At 51.3% G+C, this 21,656-nt stretch overlaps 1 protein-coding gene across 1 annotated transcript; it reads right to left on the reverse strand.

Moving 5' to 3' along the window:
- Positions 1-1,377: 1,377 nt before the first annotated feature.
- Positions 1,378-20,654, reverse strand: LOC126648767 (trifunctional purine biosynthetic protein adenosine-3-like). The gene is made up of 21 exons (XM_050332207.1): positions 20,510-20,654; positions 19,776-19,871; positions 19,314-19,488; positions 18,748-18,859; positions 18,245-18,304; positions 17,580-17,705; positions 16,730-16,817; positions 16,108-16,193; positions 15,498-15,666; positions 11,261-11,492; positions 11,043-11,137; positions 10,195-10,304; positions 8,386-8,584; positions 7,312-7,563; positions 6,521-6,673; positions 4,972-5,178; positions 3,897-4,040; positions 3,475-3,605; positions 2,477-2,618; positions 1,868-1,983; positions 1,378-1,650 (listed from the first exon to the last, which is right to left on the reverse strand). Exons 1-21 carry the CDS (start codon positions 20,652-20,654, stop codon positions 1,378-1,380), a joined length of 3,111 nt encoding a protein of 1,036 aa, XP_050188164.1.
- Positions 20,655-21,656: the final 1,002 nt, after the last annotated feature.

Consider the following 21,656-nt stretch of genomic DNA (forward strand, 5'->3'; position numbering starts at 1 on the left):
ACCCACCCCAGGGGAGCCAGGAGCACAGGAATCCCAGCTGTTCAGCCCTGGGATCAGCTGCAGACCCAGCAGAGCACAACCAGCACCCTCTTCCTTTAGCATTTTATTTGTGCTTGGGAACAGCCATGCAGTCCCGTCAATACAGCAGGAAGCTCCTCCACAGTCACAACAGACCAAACACAAACCAAGCAGTGCTTTGATGAGCAAAGTTACCTCTATACCAAACATTTCATAACCTTGCCTGGGTGCAGCTCTTCCTATTTCTCCCACATCCTGAAAAACGCCCCTTCCTCGCTCCAGTGGTTGCAGTGCAAGGGACAAATCCAGCTTTCTGCCCAGGAATGGCAGTTGACAGGAGGGACCTGAATTCCTGCCCTCCCCGAGGATCAAACCCCACGTGGCACAGTAAAGCCACAACATAGAATTAAAAGGGAAAATTCAGCCTTTGGAACTGGAGCTGATGCTGCTCCCACACAGCCACGAGCACAGGCACAGCAGGGCCCTGCCAGGACACACCACCACAACAGGAATGTATCCTTCCCACTGCATCAAATGACTCCTCTGGAAATTCAGCTCTGGCTACTTCATTTCTGTTTTGGCTTTTCTGGCTTTCCTCCTGATTTGCTACCTGCATGAAGGTCACAATTCTGGCAGATACACCGACAATCATGGAATGGTTTGGGTTGGGGCAAGCACAGCTTCTCTGGGCAACCTGTGCCAGGGTCTCCCTGCCCTCACAGTCAGGAATTCCTTCCCAGTATCCCATCTAACCCTACCCTCTGGCAGTGGAAGCCATTCTCTGTGTCCTGTCCCTCCATGCCTTGTCCCCAGTCCCTCTCCAGCTCTCCTTTAGGCCCTGCAAGGGGCTCTCAGGTCTCCCTGGATCCTTCCCTTCTCCAGGTGAGCCCCCCCAGCTCTCCCTGTGTGTCCCAGAGCAGAGGAATCCAGCTCTGGGATCAACTCTGGCCTCCTCTGGACTTTCTCCAGCAGCTCCACATCTCTCTCCTGCTCTCAGAGCAGCAGTCCCTGTCTGGGGCTGTTCTGTGAAGCCCCCTGGGCTCTGCTGGGTGCTGCAGCCACAAAAGCGGATCCCTTGGAAGAAGGAGTTTCCCTGGGAAGCAGCGGAGCAGTTTCACAGCCAGAGCCCTCCCTGTGACTCGTCCTGTCCTTCACAGACCAGAGAACACAACCAAGAAATTCCAGATCTGAAAACTCAGCTTGGCTTCCACCACCGGTTTTGCAAGAGGAGTGTAAGGAAAGCTGTGAGCTGAGGGAAAAGGTTGGGAGAGGAGACCTGAGAGGTGGATACATCAGAGAGAAGCTCAGGAGCAGGAGGGAGGAGGGAAGGTGAGCAGGAACGAGCCCCTCGTGCCCTGCCTACTCCCCGCCGCGTTCCGGAGGCTCCGGAGCCACGAGGGAGGACGTGCGGTCTCCCTTGTCCCCGGGCACTCCCAGACCTCGGCTCTCCCGCTTCCAGGAGGTTCTCCCATCGGCTGCCAGGCTCACGGCCCCGCTGGCCACGAGCTGCAGGGCCACGGGCAGGGCCCGGCTCTCGGCCTCCCTCCGCCGCTCCCACAGCGACTGCTCCGGCTCCTCGGCACGCACCGCGATGGGCTCCTGGTGGATCACGGCCCTGGGGCCCGGCTCCTCCTGCAGCGGGACAGGGAGAGACGTGGCTGGAGACTCTGGGCAGTGCTGAGAGCGGGAGAAACTGCAAAAATCACCCCAAAATACAAAGGAAGAAACCCCAACTACAACACAACCCACATCTTCCAGTGGTACCCACGCTGAGGTTTCCAGCTGTTCCTGCCACCTCTGCCTGCAGCAGAAAGGGAAAAAGCCAAGTCCTTTCCCTAAGGACACTCACCAGGACAAAATGCACGGTGCAGCCTGTGACCTTGAATCCACTCTGTGGGGGCTCCTGAGGGGCATTTCCATCCTTGATGAGTGGGAAAAGGGATGGAGAAGCATTCAAAATTTTCCCTGGACATCAGAGAGGAGAAAAAAGAAGAAAAAGAGAAAAAATTATAATTTGAATTGAATTTCCTTAAAAAATATAAGCGAGATGAGATAAAGTACTCAGTCACCTCTGGTCTGGTCTGAGGGAATCCTGCTTTTCCAGGGAAAATCAGTCCCTCTCCCATTTTTTCTGAGGGGGAACTGCAGGGAGTGAGTTCAGAAGGACCCCCCCAGCACAGCTCCTTGGCAAAGGATGGGATCAAAGCCCTTCCCAGGGGAGGCAGCAGAGCCACTCCATGCCCTGACTCTGCCCCTCTGTCACTCCTGCTGCAGCACAAGGGGGTTCTGTGCCAATCCAGAGCCACAATCCCACTGCCAGCAGGAATGGAAGCACAGGGAATGCCCTCAGTGCCAGCAAGGCCGAGGGATTAACCAAAGGACAGAACTGTGGCAGGGCAGTCCTGGGGAGAACCCCCATCCCTGGCTTAGTTTCTCTTCTACACTTACACTTTCTTACCTCTCCATTTCCGAAGAAAAGGGCTGGACAAAATCCTCCTAAACCCTGAGAGACAGATCAGCTCCACAGCGAACTCCTGCAGCACTTGGTCGATGGTGCCGTCGAACTCCGAGCGGCTCCCGTATAACTTGTGGTCAATCACCTGGAACAGCCCAGAGCAAAACCATGAGGGGAGGGACTGGTGGGACTGAGAGAACAACCTGGGCAGCCAAGAGAAACAAACTGGATCCATTCCAGGCACTCCAGGATTTAAAAAGGGCTTGCAGTGAGGGTGGGGGTCGGGCTCTGCTGCCACATCCCAAGGGAAAGGAGGAGAGGAAATGGCCTCAAAGTGCCCCAGGGCAGGGTCAGAGCAGAGGTCAGAAACAATTTCTCCCTGCAGGAGTGGTCAGGCCTTGCAAGAAGTGTCCCAGGGAGGTGGTGGAGTCCCTGTGTGTGGGAGTGTCCCAGAGGTGTCTGGATGTGGCCCTTGGGGACATGGATTAGGGGGGATCCTGGTGGTGCTGGGTGAATCACAGTGAAGGGTTCTCCCAACCTTGGTGATTCTGGGATTATTCAGCACAACATGAGACACAGGTTTTCATCCTGGAGAAGAGAAGGCTCTGGGGAGACCTCAGAGCCCCTTCCAGTGTCTGAAGGGGTTCCAGGAGAGCTGGAGAGGCACTTTGGTGGACTTTGGACAAGGGCCTGGAGGGACAGGACAAGGGGAATGGCTTCCCACTGCCAGAGGGCAGGGTGGGATGGGAGATTGGGAAGGAATTGCTGGCTGGGAGGGTGGGCAGGCCCTGGCACAGGTTGGGCAGAGAGGCTGTGGCTGCCCCTGGATCCCTGGAAGTGTTCAAGGCCAGGTTGGACGGGGCTTGGAGCACCCTGTGCTGGTGGAAGGTGTCCCTGCCCATGGCAGGGGTGGTAGAGGGAAAAGGAAAAGGAAAAGGAAAAGGAAAAGGAAAAGGAAAAGGAAAAGGAAAAGGAAAAGGAAAAGGGTGGGGTGTCTTTACCCTGGTGGGAATTCCAGCCCGGGCTGCATTCCGGAGTTCCTCCACACCAGACTTGTTGGAGATGACGAGGACAAGCTGGGCACAGCTGCCTGGCTCCCTGGTGTAAGCGATGAGCGCAGGGAGGGCCGTGCCTCAGACACACAGAGCAGACAGGGGGGACACACGTGAGCCCCCAGGCACTGGGACGAGCTCCCAGCCCGCTCAGCCAACAGAACTGTGGTTTTCCCAACTGTCCAGGCAGCACAAAGGAACTGCAGCACTGACACAGCTCATGGAAGCAGCACAACACACACCCTGCACTCCAGCCAAAGAGCAACCCTGGTTCTACAAGGTCTGGAGGCTCTACCGAAGGCAAGCCAAGGTGGGTGCACCTGGGTCAGGGCTGAGCCCAAGCTCTCCTGTGTCAGAAGATGGGAGCTCACCTGTTCCAGAGACGAGAACTGCGACTTTCACCTTCTCCTTCCTGGGCTGGTGCTGAGTGTGCACTGTGGTGTCCCCCAGCAGGCCCTGGGGGCTGCCCAGCTGCAGGGCCTGCACCAGGTTCTCCACTTGGATGTGGGAACCTCCTCCTAACACAGGAGCAAAGAGTTAGGCTTGACTTTGCAGCCTGAGTTCACCCTGTTGAATATAACCTTGAATAGGGTTTATTAACAATAAGTTTCAAGGACAAGAAGGTGTATCAGCAGTGAATTTCTGCTGGCACTGCTGGAACTACAAAGGCTTTCACTGCTTGGCCAGCCCAGCTCACAGGGGTTGTGCTGATCCCTTTTGTGTTACTCACTCCCAGAGCTGTTCAAAGGGCCTGGGCATGGCCTGGTCCTCTCAAGGCTTGGCCCCATCTGCTATTCCCATCTTCCCCTCATGTAGCACTAAAACCCATGCTGGTGGAGCTGAGGTGACATTTTGGCTGCCCAAATGGTTTCCAGAGGGATTTTGGCTCACACCATGCTGGATGTCAGCCAGTGGACACACCAGAATTCAGTCTTCAGAGCTGCTGTCACACAGACCACACACAGCTCATCAGACACACAGATCCTCAACCTTTACATGGATCTGTGTGGGTTGGGAAGGAAATTAATTGATTACCAGGACTGTGGTAAAATATCAACTAACATGTGAGGGGTTTTCTGGAGCCTCCAGAAGGTACCTGGGTAACCTCTTACCCAGGTGCTGTCACTCTGAAGCAACACTCACCCCTCACTATTTGGTAAGGAAATGTGGATGTGGAGGTGTCAAAGAGCCTCCAGCCTGGTGAAACAACGGGAAGGAGATGTGAACCACACAGCTTTTGCAGCAGGGAGTCCCAGGGCCTCCAGAGCTGCAGACTCCTGATGCCTCCCAGGGCAATTCACTCAGCACTTCCCAGAACCACCCTCAAAACAACTCACCACTCTGAAACCAAATGACACCTCCCAAAGTGCAAACCCCTCTGAAGTGAGAGCAAACCATGCTCTGGGTCGTTTCTGGGGCTTCACTTCCCACTTGGCCCCTGCTAACCTGTGTGACAAGGGGCAACCACCTTCCCGATGAGCCAGGCCTCCTCACGCCGCCGGAGGGCCCCGAGCACGTGCTGGGCCAGGTCCTGCTGCACCACCAGCACCGCCCCCAGCCCGCAGGGAAAGCTCTGGGCCATCTCCTCTGCAGAGAGGTTCCCCTCCTTGTAAAGCCAGCAGAAGATTTCAGGGATCTTCCAGCTGAGAGCGTCTGAAAATGAGTGAAATTTGTGTGTCAGCAGCACAAATATCTGCCACGAGCTATTATTTATTATCTGCCAGGATAGTGGGGTGTTACAAGAGCTGAGAGACTCATTCTTGCTGGAACAGAATCCCCAAGGCTGGAAAAGCCCTCCCAGCCCATGGATCCCCCTGTGCCCCATCCCCACCTTGTCCCCCAGCCCAGAGCACTGAGTGCCACGGCCAGGCCTGCCTTGGACACCTCCAGGGCTGGGCACTCCAAACCTCCCTGGGCAGCCCCTCCCAAGGCCTGACCACCCTTTCCATGGAAAAATTCTTCCTGGTGTCCAATCTGAATGGTTTGGGTTGGAAGGGACGCCAAAGCCCATCCAGTGCCACCCCTGCCCTGGGCAGGGACACCTTCCACCAGCCCAGGTTGCTCCAAGCCCCGTCCAACCTGGCCTTGAAAATTCTCATTTCATTCTAGAGAGATCCAGTCAGATGTACAGACACCTTCCCTCCCCCTGCCCATCCCCACAGTATTTCTGGACTCACATGAACATGGTTTTCTTTACTGTTTTGAACTTCTGAATACTTTGCCCAATTTTGGCTTCAACAGAAGAAGTTCTGCCTTACTTAGGGATGTCAGAGGCTGTTGTGGGAGGTGCTGCCTCCCCAAAACCTGCACCAAACGTGTGTGAGCACAAGTACCATGGAGCAAGTGGTGCAAATGAACGCTCTCCACAAGCCTCTCTGGTCACAGCGTTCAGGGTGGAGTGTCCTGTGGAGCACCATCTTCCCCAACACCCCTTGTCCTACAGATAGGCTGCCTTCAAACTCCTCAGGAATTTCCCCTCTCCAGCAAGAGCTGTGCTCACAAGCTGATGGCACTTGAAATGGGAATGGATTTGGTGGGACCTTTGGAAGGGCACTGACTTGGGGTCATCCCACCCGCAGCTCTTCAGACAGCGCCGTTTCTGAGTGTCTGTAGGAGGGAAGCTGGGGAGCCAAGGCTGAGTTCTGCCAAGCAGGCTCACTGAGCTCTGCCACGTACCCAGCACAGCCCTGAGCTCTGCCACGTACCCAGCACAGCCCTGAGCTCCAACACGTACCCAGCACAGCGCTGAGCTCTGCCACGTACCCAGCACAGCCCTGAGCTCTGCCACGTACCCAGCACAGCCCTGAGCTCTGCCACGTACCCAGCACAGCGCTGAGCTCCTCCACGTACCCAGCACAGCGCTGAGCTCCAACACGTACCCAGCACAGCGCTGAGCTCCAACACGTACCCAGCACAGCCCTGAGCTCCAACACGTACCCAGCACAGCGCTGAGCTCCAACACGTACCCAGCACAGCGCTGAGCTCCAACACGTACCCAGCACAGCGCTGACGTGCTCCGGCAGGATCCTGGAGATGCCTCCCAGCAGCCCCTCCTCAGCGATGGGGGCAAAGGCCTTCACGTGGCCCGAGCGCAGCACGGGCAGCAGGGCTGGGCTGTACAGCCTGGCTGGGCTCAGCAGGGCCTCTCCTGCAGACAACAGTGCCAGCTCAGTGCCTTGGTCTGAAAGGTCTGCAGCTGGATGGAATCAGTCATGGAACACTTTGGTTGGGAGGGACCTCAAAGCCCACCCAGTGCCACCCCTGCCATGGGCAGGGACACCTTCCACCAGCCCAGGGTGCTCCAAGCCCCATCCAACCTGGCCTTGGAAACTTCCAGGGATCCAGGGGCAGCCACAGCTTCTCTGCCCAACCTGTGCCAGGGCTTCCCCACCCTCACAGGGAAGAATTTCTTCCCAATATCCCACCTATCCCTGCCCTCTGGCAGTAGGAAGCCATTCCCCCTCATCCCGTCTCTCTCTGGCCATATAAACAGTCCCTTCTCCCTCCTTTTTATAATCCCCTTTAGGCTCTGGAAGGGGCTCTAAGATCTTCCCAGAGCCTTCTCTTCTCCAGGCTGAACTCAGTCCATTTATCTGAAGGGTCACAACGTGTTTTTTGGAAGTGCTCCCCTGCCCAGGTTCTCTCCCAGTCCTTGTGGTAGACAAAGCTGGGCAGTAGAAAAAAGTGCTGGCCCACTTCCAAAGCCAGACACAACCCCCGTGCCAGCCCCACGGACCGATCAGCCCCTGCTGTGAAACCCCTCTGGCCGTGGAACACCCCCCGTACCCAGTGTGGTGTCCCCGCAGCCGCCAGGGGCGGGGGCCGAGCAGCGCAGGGAGGACGCGAGGAGAACCTTCCGGACGGCGCCGAAGCCACGGCCGTGGATCCCGGGGGAGGCCACTCCAAGGAGCACATCGTCCTCCTCTGCTCTCTGCAGCCCCAGGGCCACCTGCCCTCGCTCCACCGCGCCCACCACGAAGCCGGCCAGGTCCGAGTCCCCCGTGGAAAACGAGCCCGGCAGCTCAGACACCTCCAGGCCTGCGGGGAGAGGCATCAGCACTGCCTGCAAGGAGGGGGTTCATCTCCCACTCAGAGAACCACCAAGGGTTTGGGCTGGCAGGGACCTGAAAGCCACCCAGTGCCACCCCTGCCATGGGCAGGGACACCTTCCACCAGCACAGGGTGCTCCAAGCCCCGTCCAACCTGGCCTGGGACACTTCCAGGGATCCAGGGGCAGCCACAGCTTCTCTGGGAATCCCATTCCAGTCCCTCACCACCCTCACAGGAAGAATTCCTTCCTAATATCCCATCTAACCCTGCCCTCCTTCAGCTTAAGGCCATTATTTTAAGACCATTTTAAATTTATGGCACCTCCTAAAGCACCAGGATATCCAGGAGAGCCACAGGACACGCAGCCAAAGAAGCACTTTCAGAAAAATTTTAAAAGTCCTTCTTGATTTCTTACTTCACCTCAAGACTCCAACAAAGCTCCAGGAAAGAAGAAACATTTTTTTAAAATTATTATTTCATGTACTTATGTGGCACCTCCTGGTTAGGACTGAGTATCAGAGAGGGAATGAGAACATTAACACTTGAAGAATGGGAAGCCTCCAGTTCTGTTCTGCTTTTTACAAGGATAAAGGAGCAAGAACTGGGGTCCAAATGCACAAATAGTGAAAACCATCCCTCTGCACTGACCCTTTTTACAAATAAGAAAGAATTTAAGCACAAAAGCTGGTTTTGCACCAAACACAACCCAACAATTCCAGTGCCATGTGCTACCTCTGCCTCCAGAGTCCATTTCTCTGGTGATAATTTCAACCCCAACCTTCAAATCCCAAAGGAGAGGAGTGTTCTTACCCAGGAAAGCACATCCCGCACTCCTGCAGGCTTCAGCTATTCCTTCCTGGATCGTTTCAGTCACTTCAGCATCGAGTTTGCCACAGGTGAAATAACTGAGGAAGAAGAGGGGCTCTGCTCCCCGGGCCAGCAGGGCATTGACACACAGAGCCACCAGGTCCTGCCCCAGGGTGCTGTGTCTCTGACAGGCTTGTGCCATCTGCAAAACACAGGAAGGAGGAACAGGCAGAACTCACGTATTAACCAGGCAAAGCAGCACAAACCTTCCTGTGCCTGAGAGGAGCCACCACAGAACACCAGTGCAGGGCAGAGCCTGGTGCATCACCACTTGAAATCAAGAGAAAACCGCTCCTCAAGAGAAAACTGCTCCATTTCTTGCAGACAAAAAGGAAAACCTGTTTTGCTATTTTAAACATTGGTTCAAATTCTGGCTCCAGCTACCCAGAAATCATCATTTTGGGTTGGGGTTTTTTGTTTGCTTTTTGGAATATTATCATATATTAGATGGTTATACAGAATGGTTTGGTTTGGGAGGGGCCTTAAAGCTCATCTCCTTCCACCCCCTGCCATGGGCAGGGACACCTTCCACCAGCCCAGGTTGCTCCAAGCCCCGTCCAACCTGGCCTTGGACACTTCCAGGATTCCTTCCCAATATCCCATCTGTCCCTGCCCTGTGGCAGTGGGAAGCCATTCCCTGTGTCCTGTCCCCACAGGCCCTCATCCAAAGTCCCTCTCCAGCTCTCCTGGAGCCCCTTTGGGCACTGGAAGGTCTTGCACAAAGCACAAACATTTCCCTCAGGAAAGCTGGTTTCCCCTGTGCAGGAAGATGGACACGGGGAAGACACACATAAATATCAGTGAGCTCAAAGTGTGACAGAGCAGGCCCTGAACAAAGTCTGGGGTGGGATGAGAGGCCTGGTTGATCTCCCTGGCTGCTGGATGGAGGAGTGCTATGGAAACCACTCATGCTTTGGTACATTACAACACCTCCCTCCCACTGCTCCAGGAACAATTCCTAAAGCCATTGGCCAACTTTTTTTTTTGGTCAAGGAAGAATCTTGGGAACAGCCTGTGGAAACACAGTTGGGAATGTCTCTCTGCCAAGCAGTTGGAACAAAGACTCACAAGAGCCAGCACTGATCCCTTTTTCATGCTCAGAGGTGTCCAGGGATGTAAGACTGCAAAAGACCTTCTGGATGATTCCCTGCAGTCTCCTGCTGTTTATCACCCTGTTACTAAAGGGACAAACACCAACTTCAAACATGTGATGCTGCTGGGCTTGACCAGTGAGAGCAGCTTCAAGTCCCCACTCTTCCGGTGGCTGAAAACCTTCTGGTTCAATACATAAAGATATCCCTGGCTCAGCTTATCCTGACTCAATATAAAGATATATCCCTGGTTCAACTTATCCTACGTGTCCTTGGGTTACTAAAACTCTTCATCTCTGGGCTCCTATTCCCCTTTAATGTTTATTTCCTCCCTCCTTTCTTTCCCCAGTGCCCTGACAGAGGTACCTGTGCTCCCTCTCCACACACAGTTTGCTGAGCTGAGTCTGGCAGCTCTCATTTCAACCCTCCCTGAACGGATCTCTCTCAAAGCCAAGGGACAGAAATCCTGGTTCTTAGAGCCTCAAATGCTCAGCTAAATGTTTGGTTTATCAGAATTTCATCACCAAATATCCACATTCTCAGGAACAGGCCTTGCTCAAATGATCACTTCCAAAGTTCAGATGCCCACTGCAGTGGGCTCAGGTGTATTTAGGGTGCTCAGGAGGGTGCAGATTGTCTGACTGGCTGAGTTACAAGTTACCTGCAGTTTAGCTCCAAGGCCTTTAGTTTGGCACACCAGGATGGGATCCTCATAACCAGATGCCTTCAAGTCAAAGAAACCAGCAAAGCCTCCCAGTCCTGAGCGACTGCCTGCCAAGTACAAACACACCAAGATCATTTCCACGGGAAATAAAAAGACCCAAGACCCTCATCAAGACAAGAATTGCAAATTAGCACAGAATCCCAGAGTCACTGGGGCTGGAAAAGCCCTCCCAGCCCATGGATCCCCCTGTGCCCCATCCCCACCTTGTCCCCCAGCCCAGAGCACTGAGTGCCACGGCCAGGCCTGCCTTGGACACCTCCAGGGCTGGGCACTCCAAACCTCCCTGGGCAGCCCCTGCCAAGGCCTGACCACCCTTGCCAGCAACAAATTCCTCCTCCTGGCCAACCTGAGCCTCCCCTGGCACAGCTGGAGGCCGTTCCCTCTCCTCCTGTCCCTGTTCCCTGGGAGCAGAGCCCGACCCCCCCCGGCTCCCCCCTCCTGTCAGAGAGTTGCAGAGCCAGAAGGTCCCCCTAAGCCTCCTTTGCTCCATTTTTTTTTAAAACTATTATTTATTTATTTATTTATTCTGTTATTTCTATTTTATTCTTTTCTATTTAGCACCTTGACAAAGCACAATCACCTCCATGGGAAGCCAAGTATTTTTTAATTAATCCTAAGAGGAGTGACAAGAAAGAAATGAGACTTTTCTGTCTTTGTGGTGACCCCAGCCCAGCTTCCCCAGCTCAAGTTCAGTGCCACGAATGCACTGCTCACTTCCTGGGGAGAAAAAAATTGTTGTTTCATCCAAAATACTGAGGAAATTCAAATATTCTTCCCAGTCTTACCTGATCTGGTACCACTTCCAACTGATGTTTGTGGCAGGGGAAACAGAACGTCCCTGGCTGCGGCTTCCACGCGTCGCTCTTTGTACATCAGAGCCCTGTGGGGAGCAAGGGACGTGCTGGCAGCAGCAGGGACATTTTCTGCAAGGGCCATCCCCCCCAGAACAGCAGAGAGCAACATCTGCACTGGCCCATCCGTGCCAGGGCCTTTGCTCACGTACAGGGGCTGTCTGAGCAGCCGCAGGCCCCGCTGGCCAACGTCCCTCCTGTACGTGGCTCCCTGGAAGTGTATGGTGGCTGCACCCCTGTTGGCTTCTGCCAGGGCTTCCAGCAGCTCCTCCCTGACAGCGGTGATGGAGAGCACCCTGCCACCGCTCGTCAGCACCCTGCCGTCCCTCAGCACCGTGCCACCATGGAACACCTGCAGCCCCAGCGCCTCGGCCTGCAGCAGCCCTGCAAAACAAGAGGAACCCGCTGACTATTTCAGATCACACACTCTGCTGACAGAAACACAGAAACAAGGCTCGGACAGCCCTTCGGGATCACCCAGTCCCACCCCAGCACCACCAGGATCACCCCTAATCCACGTCCCCAAGGGCCACATGCAGACACCTCTGGGACACTCCCACACACAGGGACTCCACCACCTCCCTGGGACACTTCTTGCAAGCCCTGACCACTCCTGCAGGGAGAAATTGTTTCTGATCTCTGCTCTGACCCTGCCCTGGGGCACTTTGAGGCCATTTCCTCTCCTCCTTTCCCTTGGGATGTGGCAGCAGAGCCCGACCCCCCCTCCCTGCCCCCTCCTGTCAGGGAGTTGCAGAGAGCAATGAGGTCCCCCCTGAGCCTCCTCTGCTCCAGATAAACCCCCCCAGCTCCCTCAGCTGCTCCTCACAGGGCATGTTCTCCAGCCCCTTTCCCAGCTCCAGTGCCCTTCTTTGGGCAAAACAGTGATGACTGAAGTCCTTTTTTCAGTCAGGGGAGGACAACAATAAAGCTTCTACTGGATCGAGAGCAAGGCCTAAAAGAGTTAACTGAGCTGTCTTGCTCTGTTGAGAAAAAGCCCCTCCAACACCTGCCCTGCCTGTACTGCTAAGGAGACATTCCAAACTCATTCTGTTCTGCTGACTGGACCTAAACCTAAGAAGAATGCTGGAAACGCTGTACAATCAGCTGGAGGCCATAAATAAATCCAGGGCAGACATTTGAATAGGCCTGGGACACTTCCAGGGACCCAGGGGCAGCCACAGCTTCTCTGGGATTCAACCTGTGCCAGGGCCTGCCCACCCTCCCAGCCAGCAATTCCTTCCCAATATCCCATCTGTCCCTGCCCTCTGGCAGTGGGAAGCCATTCCCTTGTCCTGTCCCTCCAGCCCTTGGAAATAGTCTCTCTCCATCTTTCCTGGAGCTCCTTCAGGCCCTGCAAGGCCACACTCAGGTCCCCCCAGAGCTTCTCTTGTCCAGTTGAACAATCCCAGCTGTGCCAGCCTTTCCTCCCAGCAGAGCTGCTCCAGCCCTGGGATCCTCTTGGTGCCTCCTCTGGGCTCTCTCCAGCAGCTCCCTGTGCTCCCTGTGCTGGGGACTCACAGATCCCACCGGAGCAGAAATGAGGGATCCAGGAGCCACCTCAGGACGTATCCCTGCCCTGTGCCAGGGAAAGCTGTGCTGTGTGTTGAATTGTGAGTAACTGGAGCAGGGCTTGCCTGGAGGAAATCACAACCCAGAGCCATTTACTGCCTGGATTCTCCCCTCTCCCTGGCATTAAACCATCAGTGGCAATGGTACCCACTGCACAAGATCCCTACAACCCCTGGTGCTCCACAGACACTCACAGCTCTGTGACAAAAAAGCAAAACAGGGGAGTTTTTATATTCTTATTTTGAGGAGAGGAGAAAGGAAAAGGAGGAACTGCTGCCATCACCTGGAAAAAGCAAAACCAAACACAGTTTTCTCATCACTACAGCTCAACAGATTCTCTAAGCAATAAAAAGGACCTTAAATACCTGGGGAAGGCACAGTGTGTGACACTGCCCCAGCTGGCCTTGCTGCAATGGAAATCCATCCCCTTCCCGTTGTTTTTTTATGGAATACTCCAGAATAAAATGTTTGTCGAGCCATTAAAATCATAGAATCACAGAATACCCTGAGCTGCAAGGGACCCACAAGAATGCTCATCCCGTCCAAGTCCTGGCCTTGCACAGGACACCCCAGCAGTGGGAGGCAGTTCGGGAACAGCAGGATTCATTCGGGTCTGTGGCTTGGATTTTACAGTCACAGAAATGCAGAATTCCCCAGGATTTCACTGACAAACCAAAGGAAACAGTGAGGGACCTGGGAGAGAAGGAGAGTGAGGGAGGAGAAGGTGGCAGCAGGAATCCTGACAGGGAAAATGGACACAACAACCTTCTCCCAGGAGCACCGAGGGTCACTGCTGTGCTGCCAAAAAGCAGGTGGCCTTGACAGAAGATCCTTTCACAAGGATATTGTGGGACTGGCAAGGCAGGAGTTCTGCAACAGCTTTTAAACTTCTTAATAATCTTCATGAGATGCTGAACCACCAGAATTTTAACAGAGCAAATGAATATTGGATATCTATAGGAATATTGAATAGTTATATTGAATAGTTGTATGAATAGCAAATCGGTCTCTGTCACCCCAACTTGGCCTTTTTCACCCTCAAATCTGAAATTTTCACCACCAAAATCTCCCTCCAGACATCAAAATCAGCCTTTTAAATCCCAAATCTGACTCCAGACCCCAAAATCTGCCCTTTTCACCCCAGTAATGCCATTTTTACACCTAATCAGCCCCTTTTCAGCCCAAATCTGCTTCTTTTCTCCCTAATTTTGCCTTTTTTAACCCAAATCTGACTCTTTTTGCCTCAAATTTGCCTATTTTTGTCCCAAGATCTCCTTCCAGGCATCAAAGTCAACTTTTTTAGTCACGAATCTCCTGCCAGACCCCAAAACATGCCATTTTCACCCCAAATCCACCTTTTTCACCACAATATTTGCCTGTTTTACCTCAAAATCTCCCTCCAGGCACAAAAATCTGCCCTTCGCACCCCAAAATCTTCCCCTTTCAACCCCAAACCTCCACCCAGACATCAAAACCTGCTATTTTCACCCCACGTTTGCCTTTTCCACCTCAAAATATCCCTCCAGCTTCCCCAGTCTCTTTCACCCCAAAATCTGTCCCAGATCCCAAAATGGGAATTTCTTATCTCAGAAATGTCTCTCCACACCCTGAAATCTGCCCCTTTCAACTCCAAACCTGCTGCAGCACCCCAACATCTGATTTTTTATCAAAAACTCTGCCCCTTTTACCTCAGGATTTCCTCCCACCCCCAAAATCAGCCTTTCCCAGTCCAACATCTGCCACAGACCCCAAAATCTGAAATTTTTACCTCAGGAATGTCCCACACACCCCTAAATTTTGCCTCTTTTACCCCCAAATCTGCCCCTTTTACCCCAGAATTTCCTCTAACTCCCCAAAATCTGCCTTTTTCCACTCTAAATTTGCCCCACACCCCAAAATCTGAATTTTTTACCTCAGGAGGGTCACCAAAACCCCCAATTTGTCTTTTTTAACCCAAAAATCTGCCCCTTTTACCTCAGAATTTCCTCTCACCTCCCCAAATCTGCCCTTTCACCACAGAAATGTCCCCACCCCCCAGTTTTGTTCTTCTCACTTAAAAATCTTTTTTTACCTCAAAAGTGTCCCCCACATCCCAAATTTGCCTTTTTTACCACAAAATAAGCCCCTTTTACCTCAGGACTTCCTTCCACTCCCCAGAATCAGCCTCTTCCACCCAAAATCTGCCACAGACCCCAAAACTGGAATTTTTTACCTCAGAAATGTCTTTCCACACTCCAAAATCTGCCCCTTTCACCCACAAATCTGCCTCAACACCCCAAAATCTGCATTTTTATCTCAGAAAGGTCCCCCCACATTGCCAAATTTACCCTTTTTACCCCTAAAGTTGACCCATTTACTTCAGGATTTCCTCACCCTTCACACCTCCCCTTTTCAGCCCCAAATCTGAATTCTTTTACCTCACGAATGTCTCGTAACACCCCAAAATCTGCCTCTCACCCCAAATCCACCTCAGACCCCCCAAATAAGCATTTTGCACCCCAAAATCTGCCCCCACACTCTAAAATTTGCATTGGTTTTTACCTCAGGATTCCCTTTGCAAACCTGCCTTTTTCACCTCCAAATCTGCCCCTTTTACTTCAGGATTTCCTCCCACCCCCAGATCTGCTCTTCTCCCCCTAAAATCTGCCCCAGATCGCCAAAACCCACACTTCTGACTCCAAAGTTCCCCCCCCCCCAATCCGCCTTTTCACCCCCAAACCTGCCTCAGCCTCCGAAATCTGCCCTTTCGCCCTCCCAACCAGCCCCACACCCCAAATGTGACGTTTTTCCCCCCAGTACCGAACGCCCTGCCAGGGTTACCTGTGACCTCCCTGCCCCTGTCGCAATCCCCGGGGTATCCCGCGCTGGCCATGACCACGCACACGGCCGTGCTGCTCTCGGACCAGGCTGGCGTGAAGCTGCACAGTCTGCCATCAATCGCTGCTTGAATCACCTCGTAAAGATCGTTTTTGAGCAGAGGAAGAATTACCTGTTGAAAATTTTCACAGTTTTATTTTTATTTTCAAAGTTTTACTTTGCCGACTTGCCGAAGTTCAGCTTAGGGGAAATTCAGTCAGTGGAATAAAATCTGCGTGTGCCGAACCAGCAGAACCAGGGAAACCGGGTGAGCGTTTGATTTGCAGCACCTTTTGGCACCATAAGTTTGGACACATGAGATGCGAACTTGTGCCGAAGGAACATGAATTTAGGCCTCTCCCATTCTGCTTCTACTCAGAAAAACAAAAATTTGAGGAACAGTTCTTTAACTTAAAGCCTTTAACTAATAATTCACAGGAGCTGATCGGCCAAAATTTAAAGTTATCTCATACATCGTCTAAGATGTTTGTATTGAGGTCTTTCCCTAGAGATGTCACAACAGGCAGAGATAAAAGTGTGAAGCATCTTTAATTTTCCGGTATGTTCCACTTACCTGGCACTGGGGATCCCCAAACTGACACTTGAAGTTTAAAATCTTCACCCCCTCTTTGGTCAGCATTAAACTTGTTTGCAGCACACCTGGATAGAGGGAACACAGCCAAGCAAAGGGATTGAAATATTTATTGTTTTCAAGGACTCCTTGGAATGCAACACAGTATTTTGGAATGTGGGATTAAGTTCATAAATTAATAATCATAATTTATCATAAATTAAAATCAAATCAAATCATAAGGAATTAGGAGCAAGGCACTGAGTGACCTCTGTGGGAATCACCTGCCTTTGTCAGAGCAACTTTCACATAAAGATGTGAAGAAAATGTACACTGGAGTGAACAGTATGACTGAACTTAAGTATATGTTATGTCCTGAACCACAAATATGTTTTAATTAAAAATATTCAATAAAATTTAGTGCGTTTCATGGAGAAAAGACCAAGGTTCTTCTCTCCAAAGGAAGAGTTATAAACCAAATGAGCGAGGTTTAATAGTGCATGAAAAATGAACTGCTACTGGTTTGGTTTCTAAACCAATATTATTTGGAGTTCAGAAGCAACCTCTGACAACGGAACTTACCTGGGTGGGATTTACCTTGGTTTTCAGCTGAGTGGTTACTCACCCACATAGGCTGTTCCTTCTTGCCTCATGCTATCAACGACGTGCTGGAGGATTGCACCCCTGATCTGCTCGAGAAGATCTTCTGGAACCTGAAAACAACATCAAACTGGTTGGGACAGTGGTGACATCGGCTGGACTTGCTCAGTCCTGGAAGGACTGAGGGGAAGAACGGCCTGTTTGCTGCTGTCCCACCCCGAACTGTGAGCTCCTTCCCTCAGGCTGCTGCTGCCTGAAGGATGGACACACCAATCCTCTGCCTCCCAAGGTTTGGTGGTTGGTTCTTAAGGAGCTTTGAGACTGGCAATCTGGGCTGTACACAGGAAGGCTTGGAGAAAGCCACACCAACAATGTGTGCGAGCAGCGTTCTTAGAGCAAGGCTGCAAAGCCTTGGGAAGCACCAAGAACCCCGAGGTTATGTCCACAGAGACCCTGGGCACACAAGGAAGTTGGCAGGAATTTTTGAAGTGATGCAAACGGGAGCAGAGAAACACCAAGGCTGGGAATATTGGAAGAGGTAGAAGAGAGGCCATTCCACAGGACACTGGCTACATTAATTAAATCCTAAAGAATAATTATTAATGTTTGAGCCCTGTAATCAATCCCAGAAGAAATCTGCATAGAAACAAGAACTGGAACAGGCTCCCCAGGACAGTGGGCACAGCCCCAAAGCTCCAGGAGCGTTTCAACAATGCTCTCAGGGACAGGGGGGATTGTTGGGGTGTCCTGGGCAGGGTCAGGGCTTGGACTGGATGATCCTTAGGGCCCCCCTCAGCTCAGGACATTCGGTGATTGTAAGATTGGGGCCTAAAGGAAACCCCTGGAGCACAGGCTGAGCAGGAGCAGGGCCCTACCTGAGGCACTGGACAATAGGCTCCCATCCCTCCAGTGTTGGGGCCCTGGTCCCCATCCAGCAGCCGCTTGTGGGCCTGTGCCGGGGGCATGGGAGCGATGGTGACGCCGTCTGTGAAACACGAGCACTGCGAGGAGAAACACAACAGCAACTGTGACAGTGTCCTGGCCTGAGCCACACCCACTGCTGCTCACAGCCTGGAGCTCAGTGCTGCTGGGAAAGCAGCAATCACAGCACCCCACACTGGTTTGGGTTGACAGGACCTTAGAGCTCATCTTGTTCCATTCCCTGCCACGAGCAGGGACATCTTCCACTACACCAGGCTGCTCCAAGTTGTTCCAATTACCAAGACAAAGTCCACACAAACATATTTTAGGTTTCTTTAGGGGAAAAAAAAAAGATCATTTCCCACTGAAAATTATCGCTATACTTGCCATTTTATGGTTAATGTAGAAGAGAAACCTAGGACAGCGTGCATTGATTAGTATGACACCACACTGCATACATATAACATGCAATCTAAGCAATGTATGCATGTATATATTTCTCAAAGTGCAAATAAAACAAAAGACCAACTATTTGAAACAAAAAACTCATGTGTTTATGCAGGAGCAGAGCAATGATGAAAAAAAAAAAAAGCACAACATCACCCCATCGATCACATACAGAAAGTTCTTCCCCTTGAAGAAGTTCTTCGATAACAACCATCTCTCCAAACATTCTGTCCTACAAAAAACAAACCAAAACCAAACAAATGCCCAGTTAGCAAACATGAATCCATTGGCCAAATTCTCTCTTCAGTTTCTTTTCAACAGAAAAAACAGGGTATCTTAGAAGTCCCCATTTGTGTTGGGCAAAGCCAATGGCATTTCACTGAGAGACAAGGAAGCCACACTGAAATGCACTTTGGCAGGCCCTGGGAGCCAAGGAAAGACTCAAATTTGGAGGAGCAGGGCAGTGGGACTCGGGACTGGAGCAGGAGTTCAGTCCCAAAATCTCCAAGCCCTGTCTGGAGCACACAGGAGGAATCTGAGGAGGACACCCAGAGAGATTCTCAAATGGGCAGGTTCCTCCCCAAAGTATTTGCCTCCTGTAGCTGGAATGACAAACTCACAGACTACAGAACATCCTGACTTGGATTCCCGGTGGTTAACTGGGGATTCATCCACCTGCATGATCTCCTGGGCAGCTCTGCAGGCTTCCTCCTTGCTGGCTGTGACAGTCACCTCCTTCCTGGCCGCAGGGCCCCTCGCCCGCACCACTCGCGCAGGGAAGTCCGTGCTTTAGGAAAGCAAAGGGAGGTTCAGGCACCGCTTCTGCATCCAGAGAGACCCTCATTTTGCACCTCAGTGCCTCCCATAGCCTTACTTTTTTCCCCCCCAAGTGCTTGAAGAACAAGAACATATCAGAAAAATGTAATTTTTTTGTCTTTTAAATGGCTTGTTAAGCATCCTGAAGGAGCTGATGGAAGGGAAGTAGATCTGGGATCTGTGAACACAAAACCAACCTGCTTCAGTTCACAGAATCATAAAGTCACAGACTGGTTTGGGTTTGGAGGGACCCTAAAGATCATCCAGCTCCACCCCCTGCCATGGGCAGGGACACCCTCCACTCGCCCAGGCTGCTCCAAGCCCGTCCATCCTGGCCTGGGACACTTGCAGGGCCTTCCACCACCCCAGTGAAGGCCAGACGCACAGAGAACTTGTCAGAGGAGCTTCCAGTGGCCCAAACTCACCTGATGATAAACCTGCAGGCTTCCTGGGCGTTGCTGAAGGCTTTCCATCGCGCTGTTGGGATCCCGTGCCGCTCCAGAAAGGCTTTAGTCAGACTGGTGTTGGATGCCAGCTGGGCCGCCTTGGCAGACGGGCCAAAACACCGAACTCCTGCTGCCCTCAAGTCATCAACAATCCCTAAGCAGCAAAAACAGCACAGGAGCCAAGGGGAGCCCTTGCAAACATGAAGTCACTTGACAAAAGGAAACTCCCACCATCATTCCAGCTCTGGTACACTTTTCCTTGTCTCAAATAATTAATTAATCCTTAAAATGAGGCTCTGAACGCCCATGACCCGCTTTGTGGCGCAGTTTAAGAGGTCTTTAGCTCTGTACGTTACCAAGCACTGCCACAGTTACCCCCCCATTCCAAGCCAGAATTTAGGGTACTGATTTGTTGTGTCAAACGAATTTATTCAGCCTTACCAGCTGCCAGCAGAGCTTCCTCTCCAACCAACACGAGTCCAATGTTGTGATCTTTGCAGAACTGGGTGACAATTGTGTGATTGCTCACCAAGACAGCTGAAAAGGAAAAGGGAATATAATGAAATGATCACTGTAAAGCCTAAATAAGAGATAGGAGCTGAGAATACCTTTGTTCCATCTCCCTAAAAGTGTGATTAAAATAATGAAACAGCCCATGAAAGGCAAAATAAAACAACAATTTAATAATTAGAGTCCAAAAGGAACGGTGAACATTTCCACTTTGCATTGCAGTTTTTAATACACATTGCTAACTTATTAAATCTATTTTATTTATTTGTCACATGTAATCAAGATAAACTTTTAAAAGCTGCTTATCATAGCAATAACAGCATTGAAAAATAAAAGTTCAGAAGGAAATTCCATGTCAACATCTGAGCCAAGGTTTACTCAAAGCCAGGGCAGGAGCTGAATTCAGCTGGGCAGCCTGGGCAAACACCAGGGGAGTTTCTATGCAGAATTTAGAGCTTTCAGCCCTCTATTCCAGGGTTTTCCAGAAAAAAAAGCGCTGAAAAAAATAAATATGGGCCTGTAAATAATCTGTGGCACCAGTAAAAGGAAAGAGTAACTGTTACCTCACACCACCTCAAGACCACTGTGGGCAGCTTTGATTCAGTTCCTGCACCAGCAGCACTGGTGGCCTGGCACAAGATTTTATTTGATATCCCCCCTATTACCTGAGTTGGAGATTTTTCCATCATTGGCCGTGCCCGCATTCCCTGGAGCCACAAACACGTGTTTAACGTGCGGGGACTGCGCCAACTTCCAGGCCAGGGCGTGTTCTCTGCCCCCACTGCCGATCACCAGCACCCGATGGGCCATCAACCTGTGGGACACAACCATCACCTCCATCAACTGTGGGACACAACCATCACCTCCATCAACCTGTGTGACCACAACTGTTCAGTGACATCACTATTTATTGTACAAACTCAGGTAAAAACCCCCCAGTCTATGGATTGGACCTCCCAGTTGGGATTTTGAAGCGATATCAACTCAGTTGGAGTTAGAGAGGCACCTGTTGGCCATCGATCCCAAAAGGCACTGACCAGCAGTGCCACTGGGTGGACACATCGGGCACATCTGGTTTAAAAACTGTCAACAAAACCACTGGGAATTTTTCCCCTCTTGTTCTAACATAGTCAAGATTTCATCTCTTCAGTGTCCCCAGGCTGGACATTATCTTGCCATCAGTAGGTCTCATCAAGTCCTCTGCACAACTACACCGGACAGGACTAAAAGTGTCCTACAAATGCTCTAACAAATACATTTATTATAAATTCCTACACAAATAAATAAGAATTATATATAGAATTAATAAATGTAGCATAGTCTATACGCGACAAAGAAATGTAGAAGTCTTTCCACCTTCCAGCCTGCGCATTGGATTTTTTAGGTGAGATATATTCATAAGTCTATTTCAATGTGAACACTAGGATCAGCCTAGGAGCTTTTAAGAGTGCAAAAGCTCTAATAAATACATTTATTACATATTTTTATACTATTTTATAATAAATATAGAATACATAAATACAGAATCAATAAATATATAATAAAGAAATTATAAATAAAGAAATACACAGTAAAGAAATGTATCATTTATAACTCCACTTAATATTTAATAAATCTATTTCAATCTGACCACTGGGGTCAACCCTGGAGATCTGAAGAGTGCAAGCATCCTGGGAATGAATGGCAGAGGGATTTCAGGGCAGATTTTACACCCTGACAGTTGCTGAGAAGAAACCCCAGCAGAGCAGCAGCTCCATAAAATCACCACTGTTCATCTCACTGCCACAGTGACATTTAAAGCAGCTCCTCAGA

Source organism: Myiozetetes cayanensis, unplaced genomic scaffold (assembly GCF_022539395.1).
Source record: "Myiozetetes cayanensis isolate MyiCay16 unplaced genomic scaffold, myiCay2020 scf5-8, whole genome shotgun sequence".
NCBI classification, from domain to species: domain Eukaryota; kingdom Metazoa; phylum Chordata; class Aves; order Passeriformes; family Tyrannidae; genus Myiozetetes; species Myiozetetes cayanensis.